The 21,536-nt window shown below is 42.4% G+C and overlaps 1 protein-coding gene and 1 pseudogene across 1 annotated transcript in view; one reads left to right on the top strand and one right to left on the bottom strand.

The window, feature by feature from the left end:
- GTF2A1L (general transcription factor IIA subunit 1 like) overlaps positions 1-21,536 on the top strand; it is an 871,572-nt gene that overhangs the window by 406,485 nt on the left and 443,551 nt on the right. Inside the window, exon 6 of the mRNA XM_086927762.1 lies at positions 18,491-18,736. Within this exon, the coding sequence (XP_086783888.1) occupies positions 18,491-18,736 (246 nt within the window). The remainder of the gene's footprint in view (positions 1-18,490; positions 18,737-21,536) is intronic.
- Positions 7,130-7,701, bottom strand: LOC147709172 (protein S100-A10 pseudogene; annotated as a pseudogene).

Raw genomic sequence — 21,536 nt, 5'->3', positions numbered from 1 at the left:
GTGGTTATGTATTTTCATATGTATATTTTTATGTTTCTGTGCTACTTCAGTGTTCTCTGTTCCCTGTGTTCAAATTTTAAATGTTATTTTTTGTCTGACCGTCCCTTTTTGTGAATATGTATGTTTTTACTTTATCTGTTTTCAGCCCTGACAAAATTCTTGAAATGCGTTGGCTGAACTTACTCGGTGCGACAAATGCAAAAACAACAACAGATGGACGGAATGTTGCACAATGGCAAAACATCCTCCCCCATTCACAGATCTGGGTTTAATCCAAAACGATGGATTTAGGCCCAGATCTCTGTCCTGGGGTAAATGTATGACATTGTGGTGCATTCTGTCAATCAACTGTTCTTTTTGTATTTGTCACCCCGAGTGGGACGGGTATGCTCAGACATGAGTCCTGTGCTCTCCACATCACTGGAGTTAAGCTATCCTGGCTGATGATGGCTGTTAGCCAGAAACCAGTCCTAGGATGCTTGATTCCGGTCCAGGGAAGACATGGCTTGGCAGTTTGGACTGGACTGTTACCATGAGGCACAGGGTCAAGGCTGATTTGCATATGGCCATGTCTGAACTGAAGTGGTGTGGAGTGCAAAAAACGATGGATTTAGGCCCAGATCTCTGTACTTGGGTGAATGTATGACATTGTTCTGCATTCTGTTAATCAACTGTTGTTTTTGTTTGAAGTGCAAGCTTTGTTCTTGAATTATACACTGGGTGTATTTGTGTGAATTCTGTGTACTATGTATGCATTGTCTCTATGGTCGGTTCGCCCGTTTTGCCTTGGTAGCTTGGAAAAAATGGGTGGAACTGACGTCATCTCGCCAACGTTGTCTTCTTATGGCTCTGGTGACGTCGTGTGGAGCCGCATGCGGAGCCATGATGCGGTGACGACCTCGTCGGCGCGGAGAGCGAAAAATTTCCGCGGAATGCTGGAGCAGGGGATATTCATAAGGTCAGGAATTCACAGGCAGATACTGTATCCACCAGAAAAAGCGTTACTGAAGGTAAGTAACTTGTTCTTTAGTCAGTAAGGGTGCTTTTTTGGTTTGATTCAAATAGGTTCAATAGCTTTTCAAACATTGTCATTTATACAATATGATAAGTGGGAATTGAAGGGTTCATTCACTTATGCCTACTACCTCTCCTAGGGTCTAGGCCATCAACCAGGACTAACCCAGCCATATCTATCCTGGGCTTTTCTTTCAATCAGACTTCAGGTGTAATCCATCTCCTTTCAGTCAGCCTCGAGGTTTCCGCCAGCTGTTCCTTAACCTTCCTCTTTTATTTTTCAAAGTTTTAACACTTTGGTATATATCTGCTTTTAAACTTGTGAGTCAATCCTGTCAATCGCATTTTCAATTTTTACATTTTTTTGGCCATATTAAAACTCGAGAATCAGATCAGACTAGCAAGTTGCATGTTGTGAAAGAAATGACACGTCCATGGGCGACTAGCCCCCAAGCAGTGGTCATGGGTACCCAGATGTGTAGAAAATCCAAAGCATTCTGAAAGAAATCTCTGTGGCACACAGGTGGAAGGCGATTGATACACTATCCACCTATGAGTTTAGTTGCTGGAATTTATGGCCAATTTGTAACTGATTCCCAAATAAGTGTCTGACTTTGCTTGGAAGGTCCTGCATGCAGTGCCTGGGGAGCAGCGGGCTCTGCAGGTAAAACCCATGGCCCGGCCTCAGACAGCTCAATACCCGCAAAAGCAATCTTTTCAGGATGCGTCAAAATGCAAGAAATACTTCAGCTGCTCCAAGATAGTGAGAACATAGCCTAGCTTTTTTTCAGGAAGCAATTTTTCACATCCTAGTACCTCCCAATCAACATAAATTCTTGTTATTCGAAGTAGCTGGATTCTACTATTTGTACAAGGTGTTAAGATACGGCCTCAACCCAGCTTAGAACATTTTGACATTTATGACCCCTTTAACAGCTTTAAAAAATATATATTTTTCTTAACGTTGACAACTTGGGCAAGTTGTCACAAGCCACAATGTCATCAATAGCTGAATATCCAAATCGGTTTCAAATTCTGGGTATCATGGGCAACACATCTTAGTCTCATTCAGAACCTACTAAGTGCCTCCAGTGTCCAGGAGTCATCCTCGATATAGTTGTAGGAAAAGATTTCTTATCACAGGAAAGAATTAAAAAGTTATGATGACTAGTATCATGGTAACATGGTCTGAAATATAAATAGTTTGCCCCTTCAAATCACTTTTTAAGATGTCGTTTTGGCTACTGCAGAACAAAGATGCACCATTTGCAAGCACTGCATGCTCCGTGGCTTCAGAAGTCAGGACTGTGTGTGGACTGTATCCAATTCACTTCCAAAATCAAAATTGTTCTGCAATGGCAAACAAATATCACTCCGCATACCAGCGAACCTGCCTGTCGGAACCCACACTTTCTGGTTGGCTGAAGAGATGTCCACAGCCAGGCAGAGCCTACTGCTCCCGTCAAAGGGAGCGGATGGTGATTACACTTGCTGAATAACCTGTGCTCATCCTTGGGTAGTTTGGCATGTAGCAGTCAGGCTTTCCTCAGAGGCAATGTGTACAGCAAAGGCACAGCAGTCACTCTTGATAAATACACTGAGCATCACAACAAAGACTTCACAAGGGATGTATGTAAATAACGTTGATATTCAACACACATATCCAATCATTATGACATGAACATCATATACTTTTGTGCATAAAACACATTTGGCAATATTACTAGCAGTACTAGGCCCACTGATATTGTTATATCAATAGTATGTACACTGTGGACATTCCCAAATCTAACTGGAGAGGAGTTGGGGAGAGGAGTTAGCCTAATGGCTAGGGTGGTCAACCTCGAATTTGGGGAACCGGGTTAGAGTCTCAGCAATGACGCTGAACATCCTGTGATTCTTGGCAAATCACTTAATCTCCCCGTGCCTAACAAAAAATAAAAATGAATGTGTCCTCATGTAACACAACTGGTGCTATGTAAAGCTCTCAGATACCTGATACCATCAGGTCAAGTTCACCCTATAAAAAACCCTGTAAATCAAAAAAAATAAACTAACCATCCCATTCCCCCCACCCTCAAACGGGTAGAGAAAGCACCCTTATGTGGTGCGATACGCTGTCTACCCCATGCCCCACCCAAGCAATTCTAATAATACAGTCCAGCACAGTTATAAGGTACAACCCAGGTCACAATATCAAAGATATGTACATACATAAAAACTAGAACACTTTTTTAGCAGCACAGCTGGCCGCAAACACGCAGGTAAACTTAGTGTCAAATGCATTGTGCTTTTGGCATGAAATCAACATAAAAAGGTGCACCGCCTGCCAGTGTCGTGAATCACAGGCATTCCATTGACTATCACTCCCAATCTAAAAGCTAATTTAGTCCTAGCAGCCCCAAAATTCATCACCTGCAGGCTATAATGTACCTCCATCATTTTATGTGTGTGACTGTATTATTATAGTGAGTGAGCTTGTGAGTGAGTGTATGTGTTAGTGAATGACTGTGGTAGTGTGTGGGACACAAATACATTTTTGCTCTCTGTGAAGTCCTATTGTAATTCACTGTTGCCCATTTTGTTTTTTTACCCAATACATGTATTTAAATATGAATTAGTCCCTTATTAATAAATCAACTTTATTTTTCATAAAATGGTGTATTCTACTCGTGTGATGTATTGTTGACTCTGATACGATTTGCTGTGTCACCACCCCCTTATCACTAGGATCCCTCCTTTGGGACCTACTAATTAATATTGGCAGGGTCCCCTCGTTCTATTCAGTTATCACTCCCAATCACTCCGCTACAGGATGCAACAGGTACTAGTCAAGTTTGTACAGAATATTCTGACCCACATACACACTCATCACCCTAATGCAGTTCTACTGGTACCCAGCAGTTCAATGGATAACACTGTGCAGACTCTGTGTCCCCAGCCTCCATCCACCTTCTGATTTTCCCCAATTGACCTGTACCCCCAGATGGCAGATAACCAGCCCGCCTCCCAGGTACTAGGCTGCACGTGACCAAAATCACACTTAGTCTGGGTCCTCTGGAACAAGTTTTAATTGGAAGGTAGACGTTAACAAGTGGAGTTCGGCAGCCACAGGGAAGTTCATCTACAGGTATCAAAACACAGTAGAGCAGAGGTCTTCAAACTTTTTTACTCTGAGCCCCCCCTAAGCAAAATGTTTTGAGGTTGGGCCCCCCTCCAAATCTTTATGGCAAGGATTGGGGGAGCGGGAGGGACATGGCTGCATGCAGGGAGCGGGGCTTATGAGATGATTTCAGGAATACCTTTTCTATAGCTTATGAACCACACCAAATATGAGACTTATAAAACAGCAAATGCATCAAACAAAAACAGATATCCCAAACAAACTGCTCCCCATATTTGGGGTGTTGTGAGCCCCTCACATTCTTTGAGCCCAATGCAACTATACTTGCTGCACTAATGATAACTGCAGTCCTGAGTAGCAGGCTACCTCCTCTGCCTCTTTTACCTCTTCCCCACCATGATGGATCATCACCTCTGTCCTATGCTTGAAAGGACAATACGCTCGGATGCCCCTTTTTTTAAAGGTAGACAGTCATTATTGTGATGCAGTGGGCCCCCCAAATTCCTGGGCCCAAGACCTTCTGCATCTACTCCTTTGTGATAACCAGCAGTGGCCACTTACACACTTGGCAGCAGTACCAGCTTCACTAATGTCCCTTTAAAATAAAAAACCTTAATTGTCCCTTTCTTTGGGGTATCTCTCTAAAGAAGTGGTCTCTGGCCATTTGTAAACATTTGCATAGAGTGCTCACTATTTTGGGCCTTCTCTTTGACAATATCTATGAATCTCGATCCTTTCCTCTGTCTCCTAGACCATTTCTGTGAGGGCCCCAAGGATCAAGAGGATTAGGGCTCTGCATCTGAATGCAACCCTACTTGACTTCTACCAGCCACCCCATGGACTCAGCTTTCACACAAAAAACTTCCCCTGAATGGTTAATACTGACTTTGACATGCCTGTGCCTGAAATTGAAGTGGGTGGTGGTAGTGCAGAAAGTTACAAAAGAAACCGGCCTTCTTACCAGCCATTAATTGATTGAGTCACTTAAAGCCAGGGCCACTGGAATTTTGAGTTTCTGCAGCAGCAGCGCTTTCCACATAATTATCAGTTTACCGCATTTGCTACATAATCTCCAGATTTCAAAGACAAAAAACTTGATTCTAGCTCAAACGGAACAAAAGTTACTTAAAGCGTGACAAAGTGTTCTGGAGCAGTGGAAGGCCCTTTACAAAGACTGGTCATCTTGTAGTTGCTTACTGCTGTATTTGGGTGTTAAACTGGTACTAATGAGGTGGAATTTTTCCCTTGACAGCGTTACCGTGAGTTAAAATGACAAAATATTGAAGTAATGCTAACTACAAAATGTGGCGCATTGTGCCGCATAATTTACCTTTTCTTGCTGGATAATTTAGTCAAACCTGCAGCATAATTGTGTTCTCTTCTGCTGAATAATTCCAGTGGATCTGCTTAAAGCGTTATGGTGGCAAAGATCTATTCTTTTTAAGATGTAATGTAACAGAGTTATCAGCTGGAATCTGGAATAGTGGAGACACTTACAAAAATGTCTGCATTAGATACAGTTTGATTACTTACTACTAAACAGTACATTTTGTAGGACCTTGTTTTATCTCAATCACTGCATCATTTTGCAGCAGTCTAGCTTAGATTATGTAAATACTGTTTTAAAATAATGACTTACATATTCACAGTGCTTCCTGCCACAGGCTGGGATTTTTTAGCACTATAAACAGGCCATTGTAATTATGCGGCAGGAGAAGGCCAAATTATGCAGCATGGTTGACTAAATTCTGCAGCAAGCAAAGGCAAATTATGCTGCATATTTTGTGATAGCATTACTGCACTATTTTGCTATTTTTACACTTGTTAACATTGTGTTGGCCTTTATTACCCCTCATAAGTACCACATTAACACCCGCATATAGCAATAAACAACAGAAAGGTGACCAGTCAATCTTTAGAAAGGGCCTTCCACTGTGAGGTAACATGTTTTGCTGCATTTTTTAATCTGCAAATTATGCAGCAGACAATGGATTATGTGGCAAATGCGGGAAAACCATAACTATGCGCTGTAAGTTCATGGTGAGCGTGAAAGTGAAAGGTGAAAATGAGGACTGAGTTGTCTGAATGCAGGGTGCATTCCCAGACACTTGAAGTTTATCAGCATTTTATTGGCGGGGCCAGGGTTTCAGATATAAGTTAAACTATTGCTATTATGGAATTAATCAGGGAATCAAGGGTGAAGGAAATAATGTGCTGATCCTGCAACAAACTTCCAGTCTTATGATTAGGGTTCCCAGCTCAATATTTTGATGTTGCAGACGGCACAAAAATAAACAGTCACCTAAAGCCCTATTTACAGCACTTATCTGTGCGTACTTCGAAAAGCAAATATAAAGTACTTTTAAATGTGTTCTAGGACTGCCTGAATAATTCATGACTGAAAATAAAAAGGACAGAAAGTCACATTACAAATGAATACATACTTTTTTATTTAAGACCCTATTTAGTGTCAAAGCAAGGTCTTTGCAGGCTCTTTAAACATACATGGCTAGCATTTTTTCTAATGGCAACCCTTTTTTGTATTGCTTTTCATGAAATGCATTTTCACACTACAGCAGCAAGTTTAAAATGCAAATGTAAGGAATAGGCAGAGTCGGGGCCCAGGGGGTACTGGAAAAAGAAAAAATACCAAGCTTAGGTAACCAGTTTCCAAATGTATGGAAATGGTCTTTAAAGACCCGTGAAAAACTCGACTTTGCTGGAGTCTTAATAAGACTCCAGACACTGCCCAGCCGAGCCCCCAGCAGCACACCCACTGATTTCTGACCCCGGGGCACTCTGAGGCCTTAAGAGTAAATGAAGACGGCCTGGAAATGCAGCAAATAAACATTGCTCCACTTCCAGGCGTCTTCATTTACATGTGCTGGCAGAGGCCTTGGCGCGCCCCCCCCCTGGGAACCCATCCACGCCCCCCCAGGGGGGCGCGCCCCACAGTTTGAAGAACTGTGCAGTAGAGTCATGCAGTCTCTCTTTTTTTTTTTTTCTCAAAACAAGCCATGGGTCTTTATTTTTTCAGCCAGGGGTATAATTTTTAAGCCAGGGGTGGAGAGTTGCAAGAGTTTCATTAAGGAATATCACTTTGCTCTCCCTCTCGCAGGGAGAACATATAAGTTCATTGCTCCCTACTGTGCTCCCTGCATGGCAGCGCGGGGTTCCAGTGTTGGATAGCATTTCTAGCTTCTCGACTTGGGCTTTATGTGCGCAACGTAGTAGTCGTTGCAGGCGATGTTGAGCCCAGCAATGAGGGAGTAGAAACTCTGAAAGTTGATCTGTCCTTTCCAGCATTGGTCTAGGTCCTTCATGATCTTGTCCACTGCCAAAGGATCCCTCTGGTTCCTGAGAAATTCAGTGAACTCTTTTTCCATGAAGTGTTTAAGATCATCTTTGTTCAAGTAGCCTTTGTCTCCACTATATTTATGAAAAGTAAACATAATGTTTTCCATGGCTTGTTCAAGTTGAGCTGGTACCACCATCTTTGCAGACTGGGTTGCTAATCCTCAGCAGAGGAGAGAGAAAGGAAGCTGCGCGGCACCGCCCCCGGCCAGAGTCGAGTCATGAAGTCTCTTGACCCCCTTCCAAACTGGCTCAAAAGCGTTCCTTCAACCCAGTGAATCTCTCTAGCTACTACCTGGCGCCAAGATGTCTTCAGGAGAGGTAAGGTGTGGAGAGGGAAGTTGAGCCGCCACGACGAGGGTAAAAAATGGAACAACCAATGAATGGGGAGAAACCAATGGGAGCCTCTCGGTTGGATGATCAGTGTTGTACCCAGTCAATCTGTGCACAGCATCTGCTGTGCGTTGCTGGGGATGTTGCACCAGACACTTCAAGTCCCAAAGATGAAATTCAGAATTACAAATTTCCATACCTCCCTGGAAATGAGGCACAGTGATCATTACATGTTGAGATGTGTTGCACTATGCAATTCCAGTTGCACACAATGAAAAGTTGCAAATTCAGTACTCCTCTGGAAATAAGGCACCATATCCGGTATATGAGGATACAGGTGCACCCGACCAATCGACCTAAGTTCAGTAGAACCACATGAGATAGAATGAGGCACTACCACAGGTACACCCCACCTCCGAGGGTCACACCCTGTGAATCGGACACTGCATGCAGTAGGCATGGAGTCGCGTGTCGCAGGAGAGAAATGTGGCACAGTCGAGTGAAGGGGCACGTGGGATCCCACAACTGGTGAATCCTCTCGCCACGAACTAGACACTTATATGAGTGTCTGGGTTCCTGATCTACAAGAACAACACACCTTAGATGTGGGAAAGATTTCTGGGTCTCTGCACTAGACAACAAGGTCTTCAGACACAAGTTTAATTCCACGCTCACCCCGTCCTACCTTATGGGATTCCATAGCCGATGTGGGCACTTGAGAGGGCCCTACTCTCCAGATGTCACAGGTAGATAGTGTAGCTCCCTTGCGGGAGATCTTTGATGTCCCAGAGATCTCCAGGAGATTAGGAAGCCCACAGACGGGCCCTTGGAGAGCACCCTTCAGGACACCACACTTCAGCAGGTCTTTGGCCCAGGCCAGCTACTATTCAGAAAGGGCACGCAGTTCCTTTCAAGGGCAATTACACTCCATTTGCATAACAGAGTCCTCTGGCAATGTGCACCATTGGTTCCCCAGGCCTGCATCCCTGCTAGCATATCTCACCTCTTACTGAAGGATGGCAGCCGTAGTTATACTGTGATATCTTTGAAGTAAGGGTTGTTCAAGAGGTTTCCTTTTGAACCGAAGATGTATTCCCTAAATTGTAGACCAGTCTGCCATGGGGCCGTGGAATGCAGATCTTAATCTTGCGTAGGGCTGTGATCTGGCAGCTAGAGGCTAACTGTCGGAACCTCTCTCTCCAATCCATCCCATTCGGTTCTCAAATGGCAGAGGTTTTCAGTTCCCATGGCATCCTCATGGTTTATGGCTGTCACTTGGAGAATGCACAGATGTGCTTCCCGACCCCTGGTATCCATTGGAGCCAGGCATCGCAACACACAAGACTCCTATAGCATAGAAATGTCCATATTCTATAACTAGCATTTCTAAGCGAGTTATGCCAAACCCCCCTTTAACATTGGAAAGGGGTTGGCATGGCGAATCCATTGATAGGTAACATCATGAGTCTGTTCCACTGCAATCCACTATTGCAGCTTGAAGTAATGTTAACCACTTCCCCGTGTTAATGTATGGGACGAGTCATCCTCATAGGTAGTAAAAACACACACGGGTATTCCTCATTACCTGGGTGCCTATGTGCTAATGCGCACACTGACCTACAGTGGCAGGTTGGACACAAAGTCCCCAGCATCTGGGGTACAAGTGTTCCCGCCCGTGTCTGCAGTGGCAGACTGGACACAGGTTTAGCCAATACGTGTGCCAGTGATCATGCACTAGCCTGCAATGCCAGGTAACACACGCAATGACGGCCACCAGAGGTATGGGTGCGCACATACAGCGGCCTACACTGGCAGGTGGCTCATGAGTGTAATCATGATAGCTGCCAAAGTGCACACACCGGTCTGCGAAGGTTGATCCCGTGTTTCTGAACATTGAGTCAGAGTCACTTCCCAACACGAGTAGGAAGGGCCCTCGCAGGAAAGTGCCCAGAGGCCACACAAGAGGACCAGCTACACCCAGGTATATCCCATGAAAAGAGCCGAACTTCAAGGTAGAGGAAGCCCCACGTGGGGTGTTCCTCACTTCCTAGGCACGGAACATCCATATGTATCCCCCTGGACTTCAGCCTACCAACCCCCCCCCCCCCCCCCCCCCCCCCGCCCCCCAATGCATCCTTCAAGAGAACCAAGGATTGATGAGGTAGTCACTTTTGATGTCCTGGCCAAAGATCTATACATATGTATCTGGCACTTCACCTTATCTCACGAGTGATCAAGAAGATCAAGAGTGAATTGTTCGAAGTGATCCTTGTGCCCATGGTGGCTGCCTCTCTTGTATTGATTCATCAATGTTCTTCATCTGCTAGAAGCTCCCTGTATTCACTTGGGAAGTCATACATTTCTTCTGTATAAAAAGAAGGGACGGATTTTTCAAATCTGGATGGCTCGAGATGACATAATGTCTCCTGAAACCTTGGAAAGCTCACGTTTGGGTAGTCCTATGGAATGTTGTTGTGTTCTGCATTTAGCCTGAACAACCTTCAAAATTGAAACCTATCTTGTTGAATATCTATTTGCACCTGGTATCATGTCAAAGGTCTGCACCCTCTTACATTGGAACCGAATGAGGTACTTCCTTACCTTTTGATTTTTGAAAAATCTAAACTGAAACATGCCCATTTGGTGGTCATGTCTAAAATCAGGTGTCCCTCCTATTCCACTGTTGGCCTCTACAGTAATCTGCTGTACTCTAGATTAACCAAACCACTTTGTTGGCTAATTTTGCATAGCTATTCCACCTCTGTGGCAACCACTAGCAGCATGGGAAATGAACAAGGTCTTTGCGCATTTGAAAAACTATCCTTCTAACCCAGCAATTGGACGAACAAATGTGTTACATTGAAAAAAGCACTATTATGCGTCCTAATTTCGGATAAGAGAATAGGTGAGAGCCAGTCATTCCCTAACAAAAAGCCATATATCAGTTTCCAAAAGGATGGCGTTATTCTGGGAACTAATCCAGAAACCATCACAAAGATGCAACAAATTTCCATATGAGCAGACTTGGAATTCTTAGAACATATTTTCAAAATCCTTCAACAGAGAGAGAATGATTCATTTAATGGATATTCAACTGTGTTTACAGTGTCATCTTGATTAGCATAGTCATCTGGGTTAACTGCCTTAGAGACTCAATCAATCAATCAATCAGGAGTTTGTTAAAGCGCGACTACTCACCCGTAAGGGTCTCAAGGCGCTAGGGGTGGGGGGGGTGGAGGTTCCATTCCATCAAGGAGGGGGTCTATCGAAGAGCCAGGTTTTGAGTTTTCTTGCGAAGATGGGGAGCGATGTTGTCTGTCTGAGGTGGAGCGGAAGGGCGTTCCATGCTTTGGCCGCGAGGAAGGAGAAGGAGCGGCCTCCCGATCTGGTCTTTCTGGTGCGGGGGACCACGGCGTAGGAAAGCTGGGCTGATCGTAGGGTCCTTTGGGGTGCGTGGAATTTGAGTCGGCTGTTCAGGTATGCTGGTGCCGTGGAGGGCCTTGTGTGCGTGGGTGAGCATTTTAAAGGTGATTCTCGCCTCGACGGGGAGCCAGTGGAGTGTGCGCAGGTGCTGGGAGATGTGGCAGTGTTTTGGCAGGTTGAGGACCAGTCTTGCGGCGGCGTTCTGGATGTTCTGTAGCTTGCGGGTGATGTTTTTGTTTATTCCGGCGTAGAGTGCGTTGCCGTAGTCGAGTCTGCTGGTGACCAGGGCGTGAGTGACTGTCTTTCGGTGTTCGAGGGGGATCCATTTGAAGGTCTTACGAAGGAGGCGGAGGGTGTGGAAGCAGGAAGATGACAGAGTTGATCTGGCGGTCCATTTTGAGCTCGGAGTCCAGGATGATTCCCTGGTTGCGTGCGTGGTCTGTGGGGGTTGGCGGGTTTCCGAGGGCGGTGGGCCACCAGGTGTCGCTCCAGGCGTCGGGGTTTGGGCCCATGATGAGTACTTCTGTTTTGTTGGTGTTTAGTTGTAGGCAGCTGTTTTTCATCCATTTGGCACTGGCTTCCATGCCTTCTCGAAAGTTGCGTCTGGCGGTGTTGGGCTCGTTGGATAGGGAGAGGATGAGCTGGGTGTTGTCTGCATATGACACGATGTTGAGTCCGTAGGTTCTGACGATGGGGGCAAGTGGAGCCATGTAGACGTTGAAGAGTGTCGGGCTGAGGGAGGAGCCCTGGGGGACTCCGCAGGTGATAGGTGTGGGGTCCGAGAGGAAAGGGGGGAGTCTGACCCGCTGCGTCCTGCCGGAGAGGAAGGAGCAGATCCAGTCGAGGGCCTTGTCCTGGATTCCTGCATCGTAGAGTCTGCGTATTAGGGTGCGGTGGGAGACTGTGTTGAACGCCCCTGATAGGTCGAGGAGGATGAGGGCTACTGTTTCTCCTTTGTCCAGTAAGGTGCGGATGTCGTCTGTTGCGGCGAGGAGGGCGGTTTCCGTTCTGTGGTTTTTTCTGAAGCCGGATTGGGAGGAGTCGAGGATGTTGTGTTCTTCAATTAATGTGGCGAGTTGGCTGTTGATGGCTTTCTCGATGACTTTCGCTGGGAACGGGAGCAGGGAGATGGGTCTGTAGTTTTTGAGGTCGGTGGGGTCCGCTGAGGGTTTCTTTAGGAGGGGGTTGACCTCAGCGTGTTTCCAGTCGTCGGGGAACGAGGCGGTCGCCAGGGAGCGGTTGATGGTTTGGCGGAGCATGGGTGCGATGGTGTTGGCGGCTCTGTTGAAGATGTGGTGGGGGCAGGGGTCCGTGGGGGCCCCTGAGTGGATTGACTTCATTGTCTTTAGTGTGTCTTCGGTGGTGAGGGCTGTCCAGTCATCAATCGCTGGTTTCCGGGTGTCGGGGAGGGTTGGTGAGGGTTCAGTGTGTTGGTTGTCTTCGTCGAAGTTGTCGTAGATGCTCTTGATTTTGTGGTGGAAAAAGATGCTGAGAGACTCCATGAAGGGTCAGCATTTTTCCAAATAGGGCATTGCAAAGGGGAATGCATCTGCTATTGCTTTCAGTCATATCAAAGCTTGTCCTATGAAAACACCTGTATGTTTATTTCATGAGTAATATATCAGAAACAGCAACAATGTAAGGTGGCATTCCAGTCTTGGATATGTGCAGAGTAGCAACATGTAAGAGCTGCTTTCCTATTGAGAAGCACGTTAAAAATGCTGTGTTGCACAAGTAGGGCTTTGCCGTGGATAGTCTATAAATCATGTGCGTATGTTTATTGATATATATATATATATATATATATATATATATTGATATATATATATATATATCCTGCTCCAATTTGATTCAGACGCAGGGCACTTGGGGGACGGGTGCCGGTCTTGCGATGATGCGCTGCAAAAATATTCACGCTCAAAATTCCTTTCACATTTGCAAAAAGGAAAGAACGGCACTCGCAAGGCTTGGTTACAGCAGTTTAAATTTCAATGAACAGACGCGTTTCTGAGAAATTCCTTCGTCAGTGCAGTTTACTTAACGCAGTGGCGGGCACCATATTTGAAGCATCATACAAGATTTCATGGAAACAGACAAGGGCTGGCGAAAAGTCGCTGCATAGCGCGCGCCATATTAGACGAGTAAATCTCTTATTGTTCTAGTCAAATATGTAATTGTACCATATTGCACGTCAAGGAATATATATTGAAACCTGACATAGATTATTTCCAATTCATGCATTATACAAGTGGTTTGACAACAAATTAATCTTGCCGTGGAACGGCATTCATAACCTATTTAGCCGGTTGCAGGCGTATCTCCTATGTTCCATGTAATAATGCTGTGTATCGGCCCATAATTCATTGTTCGAGAGAAAGAAAAAATGATAATAATAATAAGGAGGATCAGAAATAAGGCTTCCTCATTATAATCATTCTATGTCAATAAAAGCAACTACCCTTCTTAGCAGCATATTAGTTAATTACCCAAATGCACTGTCAATTCTTCCCCGCTATTCAATCCATTTGGGGATTTTGTCTGTAAGTCTATGATATATCAGGACTCTAGCCTCCTCAATTTCAATACTCTATCACCTGCTCTGGCATCTAGAGGTACACAATCGATGCTGAAATACTGTAACAGATCCCTGTTACTTTTGTGTTTAATGGCGTGCCACTAGATAATTAAAATCCTTTTTCGTCATGGCAAGCATGTGTTCCAACACTCTTAGTTTCACACTTTGTATAGCGCTCCCTATGTATCCAAGTCCACAGGGGCACTTTAAGCAGTAGACAGCATGCGTTGTTTGGCAAGTCATGAATTTATTGATCTTTCTATCTGGTTTCAAACCTTTGATTTTATATGTTAGAATCCTTTTGTTGAAGGCGCAAGCCTTGCACCTCCCGCAGGGATAAAACCCTTTCATGTCGCTAAGGGTTCCCGGTCTCGTGGAATACTTTCCAAATGACTGTGTACCAAACTGTCTTTCAAGGAGCGTGCCTTTCTATATGTGATCAATGATCCTGCTGAAATATTATCCCCAATGAAGGTGTCAGTTTTTAACACATGCCAGTTTTTCCTCATAATGTTTCTGAGTGTGTCAGCATCTTCCGAGTAGGTGGTTATCATTCTGAATTTCCCATTATCTTCTCTAGATTTTTCCTGTTTTAGCAGATCCTTTTTAGATTTTATTTTCATCTTTCTGAGTGTGCTTTCTAGGAGTCCTGCATCATATCCCCTTGCTAGGAGTCAATCAACACTCTCTTTTGCTGCTGAATCAAAATCACACTCCCTAGAGCAGTTCCGCTTTAATCTTAAAAAAAAAAACCATAAGGAATACTGTTTTTTTCAGTTTTTTGGGATGACTGCTGTTCTCAGCAGTCGACTTCCTAAACAAATCAGTGGTGACTTTGCCATCTATAATCGCGACTCTCAGGTCGAGATAGTTTGCTGCCACCAAACTAATCTCACCTGAGAATTGAAAGTTGACCTCATTCTTATTTAAGAGTGTTATAGACTCTTCTGCCTCGCTAACAGAGCCCCTCCACACCAAAAAAAGGTCATCTATATCTATACAATGACACTACTTTGGTGGTCCATTCCTCATTAATGAGTGACCATGCCACCTGCTCCTCCCATCAGCCCATGAATACATTTGCGTTGCTGGGGGCGAAGCAGGTGCCCATCGCGGTCCCCGAAACCTGCCTAAAGAGCTCTCCCTGAAAAGTGAAAATGTTATTAAACAGGCAGAATTTGATACGTTTTAGCAACATAATGTTGGGAGTGGCACATTTCCATGGTCTTTTCTGTAAAAAATAATTCACAGTATTCAGGCCCTGTGCGTGGTTAATACAGGTATATAGACTTGTGATGTCGAAGACTATCAAGCAATAGGATAGCTGCCACTCCAGTGCTTCTATGTGACCAATGAAGTCCGTGGTGTCTTTAATGTATGACTTTAATTCAAGTACAGCATTGAACAAAAAGTGATCTAGAAATTTAGAGAGGTTTTCCGTGAGGCTTCCCATGGAGGAGACTATCGGTCTTCCCGGTGGTCTTGCCTGATCTTTGTGCACCTTCGGTAGATGGTAGAAGGTGGGTAGAATAGGATTGGTGGTTCTCAAAAACAGATGTTCGTCTGTGCCCTGCATCTGTTTGTCATGCCATTTTTTGATGAGAGCATGGAATTGTCGTATACTCTCCTGGCATATAGTCGTGGTGGTCAATTCATAACAGTCTTGATTCCTTAATTGCAGATGGGCTTCTTCCACATATTGTTCCCGTGACATAAGGACAATATTCCCCCCTTTGTCAGAAGGTTTGTAGATGACCAAAAGAAAATACAATGGAAGGTTCCCAGCCTGTAGTAACATTGAATCAACAAATTAGGCATGTGGATGTGGAACAAGAAGCACTCACCAGTGGCATGAAACCATCTTCACAATTCTTACCACAGATGCCGTTCGATGCCATTGACACTTTCTCTGACACGGTCATCAAGAATTTTTTGAAATTCAGAGAGAACAAAAAACCACCCAAGCATCGGGGTAATTTGACTGAACTACAAAAAATTGCCATAAAAAACCTGAAACAGGACACATCGGTCATCTACAAACCTTCTGACAAAGGGGGGAATATTGTCCTTAGTCACAGCAATTAAGGAATCAAGGCTGTTATGAATTGACCACCACGACTATATAAATATTTTGTAATTGATGCTGTTCCAGTTCCAAAAAAAGGGGGTAACAGGGATAAGAAACTTCGTCAGCTGGAGAGTCAATATATTTTACTCTTAATACTAAGATTCCCAATGGCCTTAATACAGGAGAGGATCTTTACAATTTTCTATAGAATTTTTTATGAAGTTTTTTCATGAGGTAATTTTTACGTAATATATAATGAAATTATTTAAGGAATTTTTTATGGGATTGTAATTTGTATCATGTTCCTGAGATTCAGTATGTGTTTTGATTTGCTTATGGGGCAGGCTTGTCCCATTACATACTGCATGTATTATTGGAATTTGACAGGCTGTTTGAGCGATATCCAGTTTGACCTTTCTTCTACTGCTGCTATTCTGATTCTTAATTTATTTTAGTCTTTTTAACCGTGCGGTTTTTATCGAGAACCCTTTACGCCTTATTTTTTATCTTGATTTTTAACTGGTTTTACTAGATTTCTAGTTTTACTGGTTTTAAGTTGGTGAAATTGAGGTGTGGAGATTGGGTAATGATTGTTTGGTTGAAGACTATATATTGTATTTCCTGATGGGTTGGCTTTATTAAGGATAATTTTTGTCATATACTAACTGTGTTGTCAACTGCCTTCTTGACAAAACTTACTCACTTCCTCTTTTTTATTGTATATCAGGTTACCGAACTATGATTTATTGCACTTGCACTTTATTTAAGGCACTATACTATCATTGTGTCTGGCGTCTGACACTTCAGTCTTCTTTTTATCCAGTATGCTGTATCAACTGGATGTAAAAATGTATTATTTTCTATTTTTTACTTCTTCACTGGTTTCACCTTTATATGTTGTGATTTATCTGTGTTCCTTACTACTTGTACTTGAGTGATGATTTTTAACCATGAGGGATTTCTGTTTGTATTGCATTACATTGGGCACTTGCCCTTTATTTCTTATAAATCATTGAATACTTGATGTATTTTCATAAAATTGCAATATATGACATATTCGCATGTGGAAAGATATTAACCTCTAATTTAAGGGTTTGTTTATATTTTCAGTGGTGTATTTAGCTGATCATATGAATTGTAGGGTTATAATCCCCAATAGTGTTTTTTCACTGTTTATTATAGTAGGAGGAGCATTTGTTTAACCGTAACAATATATAAAGTCTTGTGGTTTTATACATGTCATGTGATCAAGACCGGGTTACCCGGTCGAAACACGTCATGCTGCTGTTTCACTGAATAAAGCACTTTAACAAAGGAATCTTGGAAGTGGTCCGTACCTGTTTTTTCAGGATTGTGGAATATATATATATATATATATATATATATATATATATATGAGCGAATGAATATGTGTATTTGTTCGTACATATGCTTTTTAGAGGGAGCATTGTAGTTTAATAGTGAGATAATAACGTAAGCTGTTAATCAAGTCTAAGTGTAGAAAAACTAGCCAATAAGTGAGGGACATAATATTAATAATTGTTTTTTTTGTGTCTATATCTCAGCAAAGTGTTTGACTTACTCGTTACTCGACTAATTTTAAAATGCTCCTGTTTCAATCTATATAATTTTAATAGTGTAAAGGTACCTTAAGTATCTTGTATCCTATTTCACGATGTGCCCCCCAAAAAATAAAAGAAAAAGTAAAATAAACTCAACAATACCATATTAACAGACTTTCAAGAGACCCTAAATTAAAACCTAAAAACGGATGAATAGCCTGTTATTAAAAAAAGGGCATTAGTATACAAAGGATATATAAATTACAATTAAAAATTTGAAAGGTAAAAAACAACCAAAATCTGCAACCACTGAGGTTTAGAAAGAGGGAATCCGCTCTATTTCACAATAGCATAGCCATCTAAAAGCTAACACCAAACTATGTTCTGAATGATTCTTCATATTTAATCAAAATGATTATGCTTCCTGTAAAAAAAAAAAAAAAGCAACGAAGAATTTCAACCTTAATATGCTGTTAAGACAGATAAATCAAGTAAACCCCAGTTGTAACATACAGGTTCTCAAAATGTATTTCAGCAACCTAAAAAAAGCGGAGGAGTACCTCGATCTAATGATTAATAATTACATTTCTTAAAAAAAAGGAATAAAAAACAGTCTACCAACAAGCAATGATATATTCAGTGATATCATTGTGGGCGTACGTTATGCCATCCATGATGTCACTTTCAATGACATTTGACTGGTGGCTCAAGATAGGATTCAAGCACACATGTAAGTGCTGGTCCAGAAATAATGCAATCAATGTAATCAGTTATGATTTCCTTAATGATGTTGTATGGTGTCATACACACTGCAATGGAGCGCAGCAAGTTATGTTTTTAGCCACGAACTATAACTGCTGAATTGCATTGTTTTTATGGGTATCGGCTAAAACCATGACTCAGGCTTTAATTTGATTTCTTTTTGTCTGGTAATACATGTATATTTGTGTTAACATAGATGGTGACATGTCACAGGTACTTGATTGATTTTGTAAAAGTAATTATGACTCTCCGAATATTCTGATTTGTCTACTTAGGTTCCTTCTGTTGGAGGAAAGATGCATGTCCAGAACACATTTGACATTATCCAAATAGATGGGGCAGGGGATACGTCTTCTGATGAGGAAATTGGAACAGTAAGGGACTTGGAAGAGAATGAGTTTCTCGGCATCATTGATACAGAGGCTTTAAAAGCTCTTGAAGAGGGAGACAGCGTTTCAAATGACGATTCCACAAGTAACAGCAGCGATGATGAAGATGACCAGATAGATGCAATTGAAGAGGTAAAGGGCAACGATTTCAAATTATTTTAATTATCACTTGTGATCTATTTATTACATTCTTGTTTTGGGCACCTCTTTGAAAAGGGTATGTTCTGGTGGAACTTCCATAAGAAATAAAAATAACAGTTCAGGGTAAAATAAGTGGACATTTTCGATTTGGAGAAGGTGGTGTGTTAATATGATGTTTCAAATAGTTACTGATATTTTTCTGTAATGAATCTTGGTTTGTTTCTATTTTTTTTATTAGGTTGTTAAGTGGTTGCCTTTAAACTTGATTTTTGGTACCAGAGTTTTATGCAACCTATGTTTGTGTTATTTCAAAATTTATTTTCTTATAGCTTCCAGTTTTCTTTCCTTAATCAACCATCTTCCAATATTATCGCATTTTGTAGCCTTTTATATCGTTTTTTTTGGTCTCCTTTTTGCCATTGAGGCCTTGTCTTTTCTCAAACTCGTTCATTTTCTACTTTGTTTAATTATTGGATTGGTTAGATAACAGTATGACATCATATGAGGAAATTAAGTCTCCAATTGCGTCTAATACATACTTACAGTTGGTTTTGTGTCTGCCACTTGCTTGTCTGTTTCAGCGCCCTTCTCCTGCTTCACTCGTTTTTTTCTTGTGTATGTTCCGCAAAAAGAGCATTTTTATCTCACTGCGTTAAAAGGAAGAGCTGTATCCTGTGACTGCTAATGCCCAGGTGCTCCGGAATAACATTCTGTAGCTATCAGGACTGCCACAATACATGCCCAGTTTAGGAATGAGTTGCAGACTCGACTCTTCTGGGTACATGCTAAAGAAATGCGATACACATACATAGGTGCTAATGTCCTAACTTTGAAATACATAGTGTGCAGGATTATTTTGTCTCCATCAGTGTGCATCTCTTTGATCCCTTCACTCTCCTTTGAGCGCCCTGCTCTCCGTAAAATGTATTAACCTCCACTTACCCTCAATCTGCTCATGCTGTCACTGCTGCCAGATGTAGTAGTAGCTGCCAGCCTTCATTAAACGGATTCCATTCCACGTTGGCCTTCTATGTGCTCTCATGCATGGTTGTATGGATCTTTGTATCGGTAGAAGGCATGAAAAACAACAGTATAATGGTCTCCATGTACAATTTTCTTCCTAAACGCTAACAGAATAAATACACATGTAAACTTTACAATATATACAAGAGTTAGTGGTGGCATATAGAGTAGCACATCAATTCCAAGGAGCATATTTATTTGAATTAGTCCATGAACAAATACCAGTATTGGTGCCCCTTGAGGTGACAAATCATAAACACCTCACTACCACGGATGTCACCACACAGAAGTTCAAATGAACTATGGTGCTAAGCTTAACAAAACAGTTGTACCTCGGCACTCTAAAAACGTACGTTCCTTATTTATTAGTAATTAGACATGTCTATGTATCAAGAACTCAGTATGGCAGCTCACAGGAAATCAATCTAGAGAATAAATTATCCAAAATTTGATTTTCAATAACACTGTCTTAAGATACAGTGGTCTGTTTGGTACAACACAATCCAACAGAAAAGCACAAACATATATTGTTTCCCATGACACAATAGAATTATCAATTTTTCGTTTGGAGGTCTCATTGGTGACACCTCCTTGTTGGCAAATGGATATGGCAGCCGACACAAGTTTCGTTACGGTTGTAACTTTTTCAAGGCTTCTATGTTTGTGAATGTCGACTCTCAAAATGTGGATACAGTTCAAGTTGTTTCTTGCAATGTCCCATATCGCTACAAAGCTACCCCTGATGAGAGGTAGACTCCCCAGTGCACAGCTTCAAAATGACACAAGGTCTAAAAGTTTTGAAACACACTTCATATAAAGTTCAATCCACAAGATTCAATGATGCTTCGTTTTTTAATGAATATACATTATGCTCCATGTATAATTCATCATGTTCCAGATATTGGTAATATATATCATCCACAAAATAAGTTCTCAATATTCAATGATCCCAATGCATTTCGGGCTGAACCGTAGCCCTTCCTCAGGGGTTAGCTAGCAGAACGCTGTCAGCGCCAGACCACATTGGACATCGGGTTAAAAAACGAAGCATCATTGAATCTTGTGGATTGAACTTTATATGAAGTGTGTTTCAAAACTTTTAGACCTTGTGTCATTTTGAAGCTGTGCACTGGGGAGTCTACCTCTCATCAGGGGTAGCTTTGTAGTAGTCTTTGAATACACGCTGACCGGCGCAGACAGCGTTCATCCCTGGCTGCACGCCACACATCGTTACCTGTTGAAATTACGGATCACACACAGCTGTGCAAATACCTCCTTCCTTATCTTTGTGAATGTCCCATATCGGCCAACCATGCGCCTTTGTTGGATTGGATTTACTTCCCCGATGCTGTGCCGTTCTACGTTTTGCAAGTAATTAGCTCACAGACAGTAATTTCTTATTCAGTGCCCTGAAGTCTTTTAGTGATCCCAGTAGGAAAAACCAAATCGGATATGGCGGTCTTAACGTTCCCGACATGAAATTATACTTTTGGGCCTCTTTTGTGAGACGCATACGATCATTATTGAATGCAGAGGACTTGCTTTTCTACCATCATTTATCATTAAAGGGAGATTCCAAACAATTTCTACTTCGTATTACAGATCCCAACTACTACAAAAGGGTTAAATTCAAGACCGCACGGGATATAGTAAGAATATGGAAGGATATACTTATCCACTGCAAAACCACTATATTTCATTCTCAATTAACTTTGTGGGACAATCCTGGGTTCCCTAGTATATTCAGTGATGGGGAATCTCGAAGGTG

The sequence above is a fragment of the Lissotriton vulgaris genome, chromosome 6, assembly GCF_964263255.1.
Source record: "Lissotriton vulgaris chromosome 6, aLisVul1.2, whole genome shotgun sequence".
Taxonomy (NCBI): domain Eukaryota; kingdom Metazoa; phylum Chordata; class Amphibia; order Caudata; family Salamandridae; genus Lissotriton; species Lissotriton vulgaris.
The sequence above is the reverse complement of the archived record's forward strand: the minus strand, read 5'-3'. Positions and strand labels throughout refer to the sequence as shown.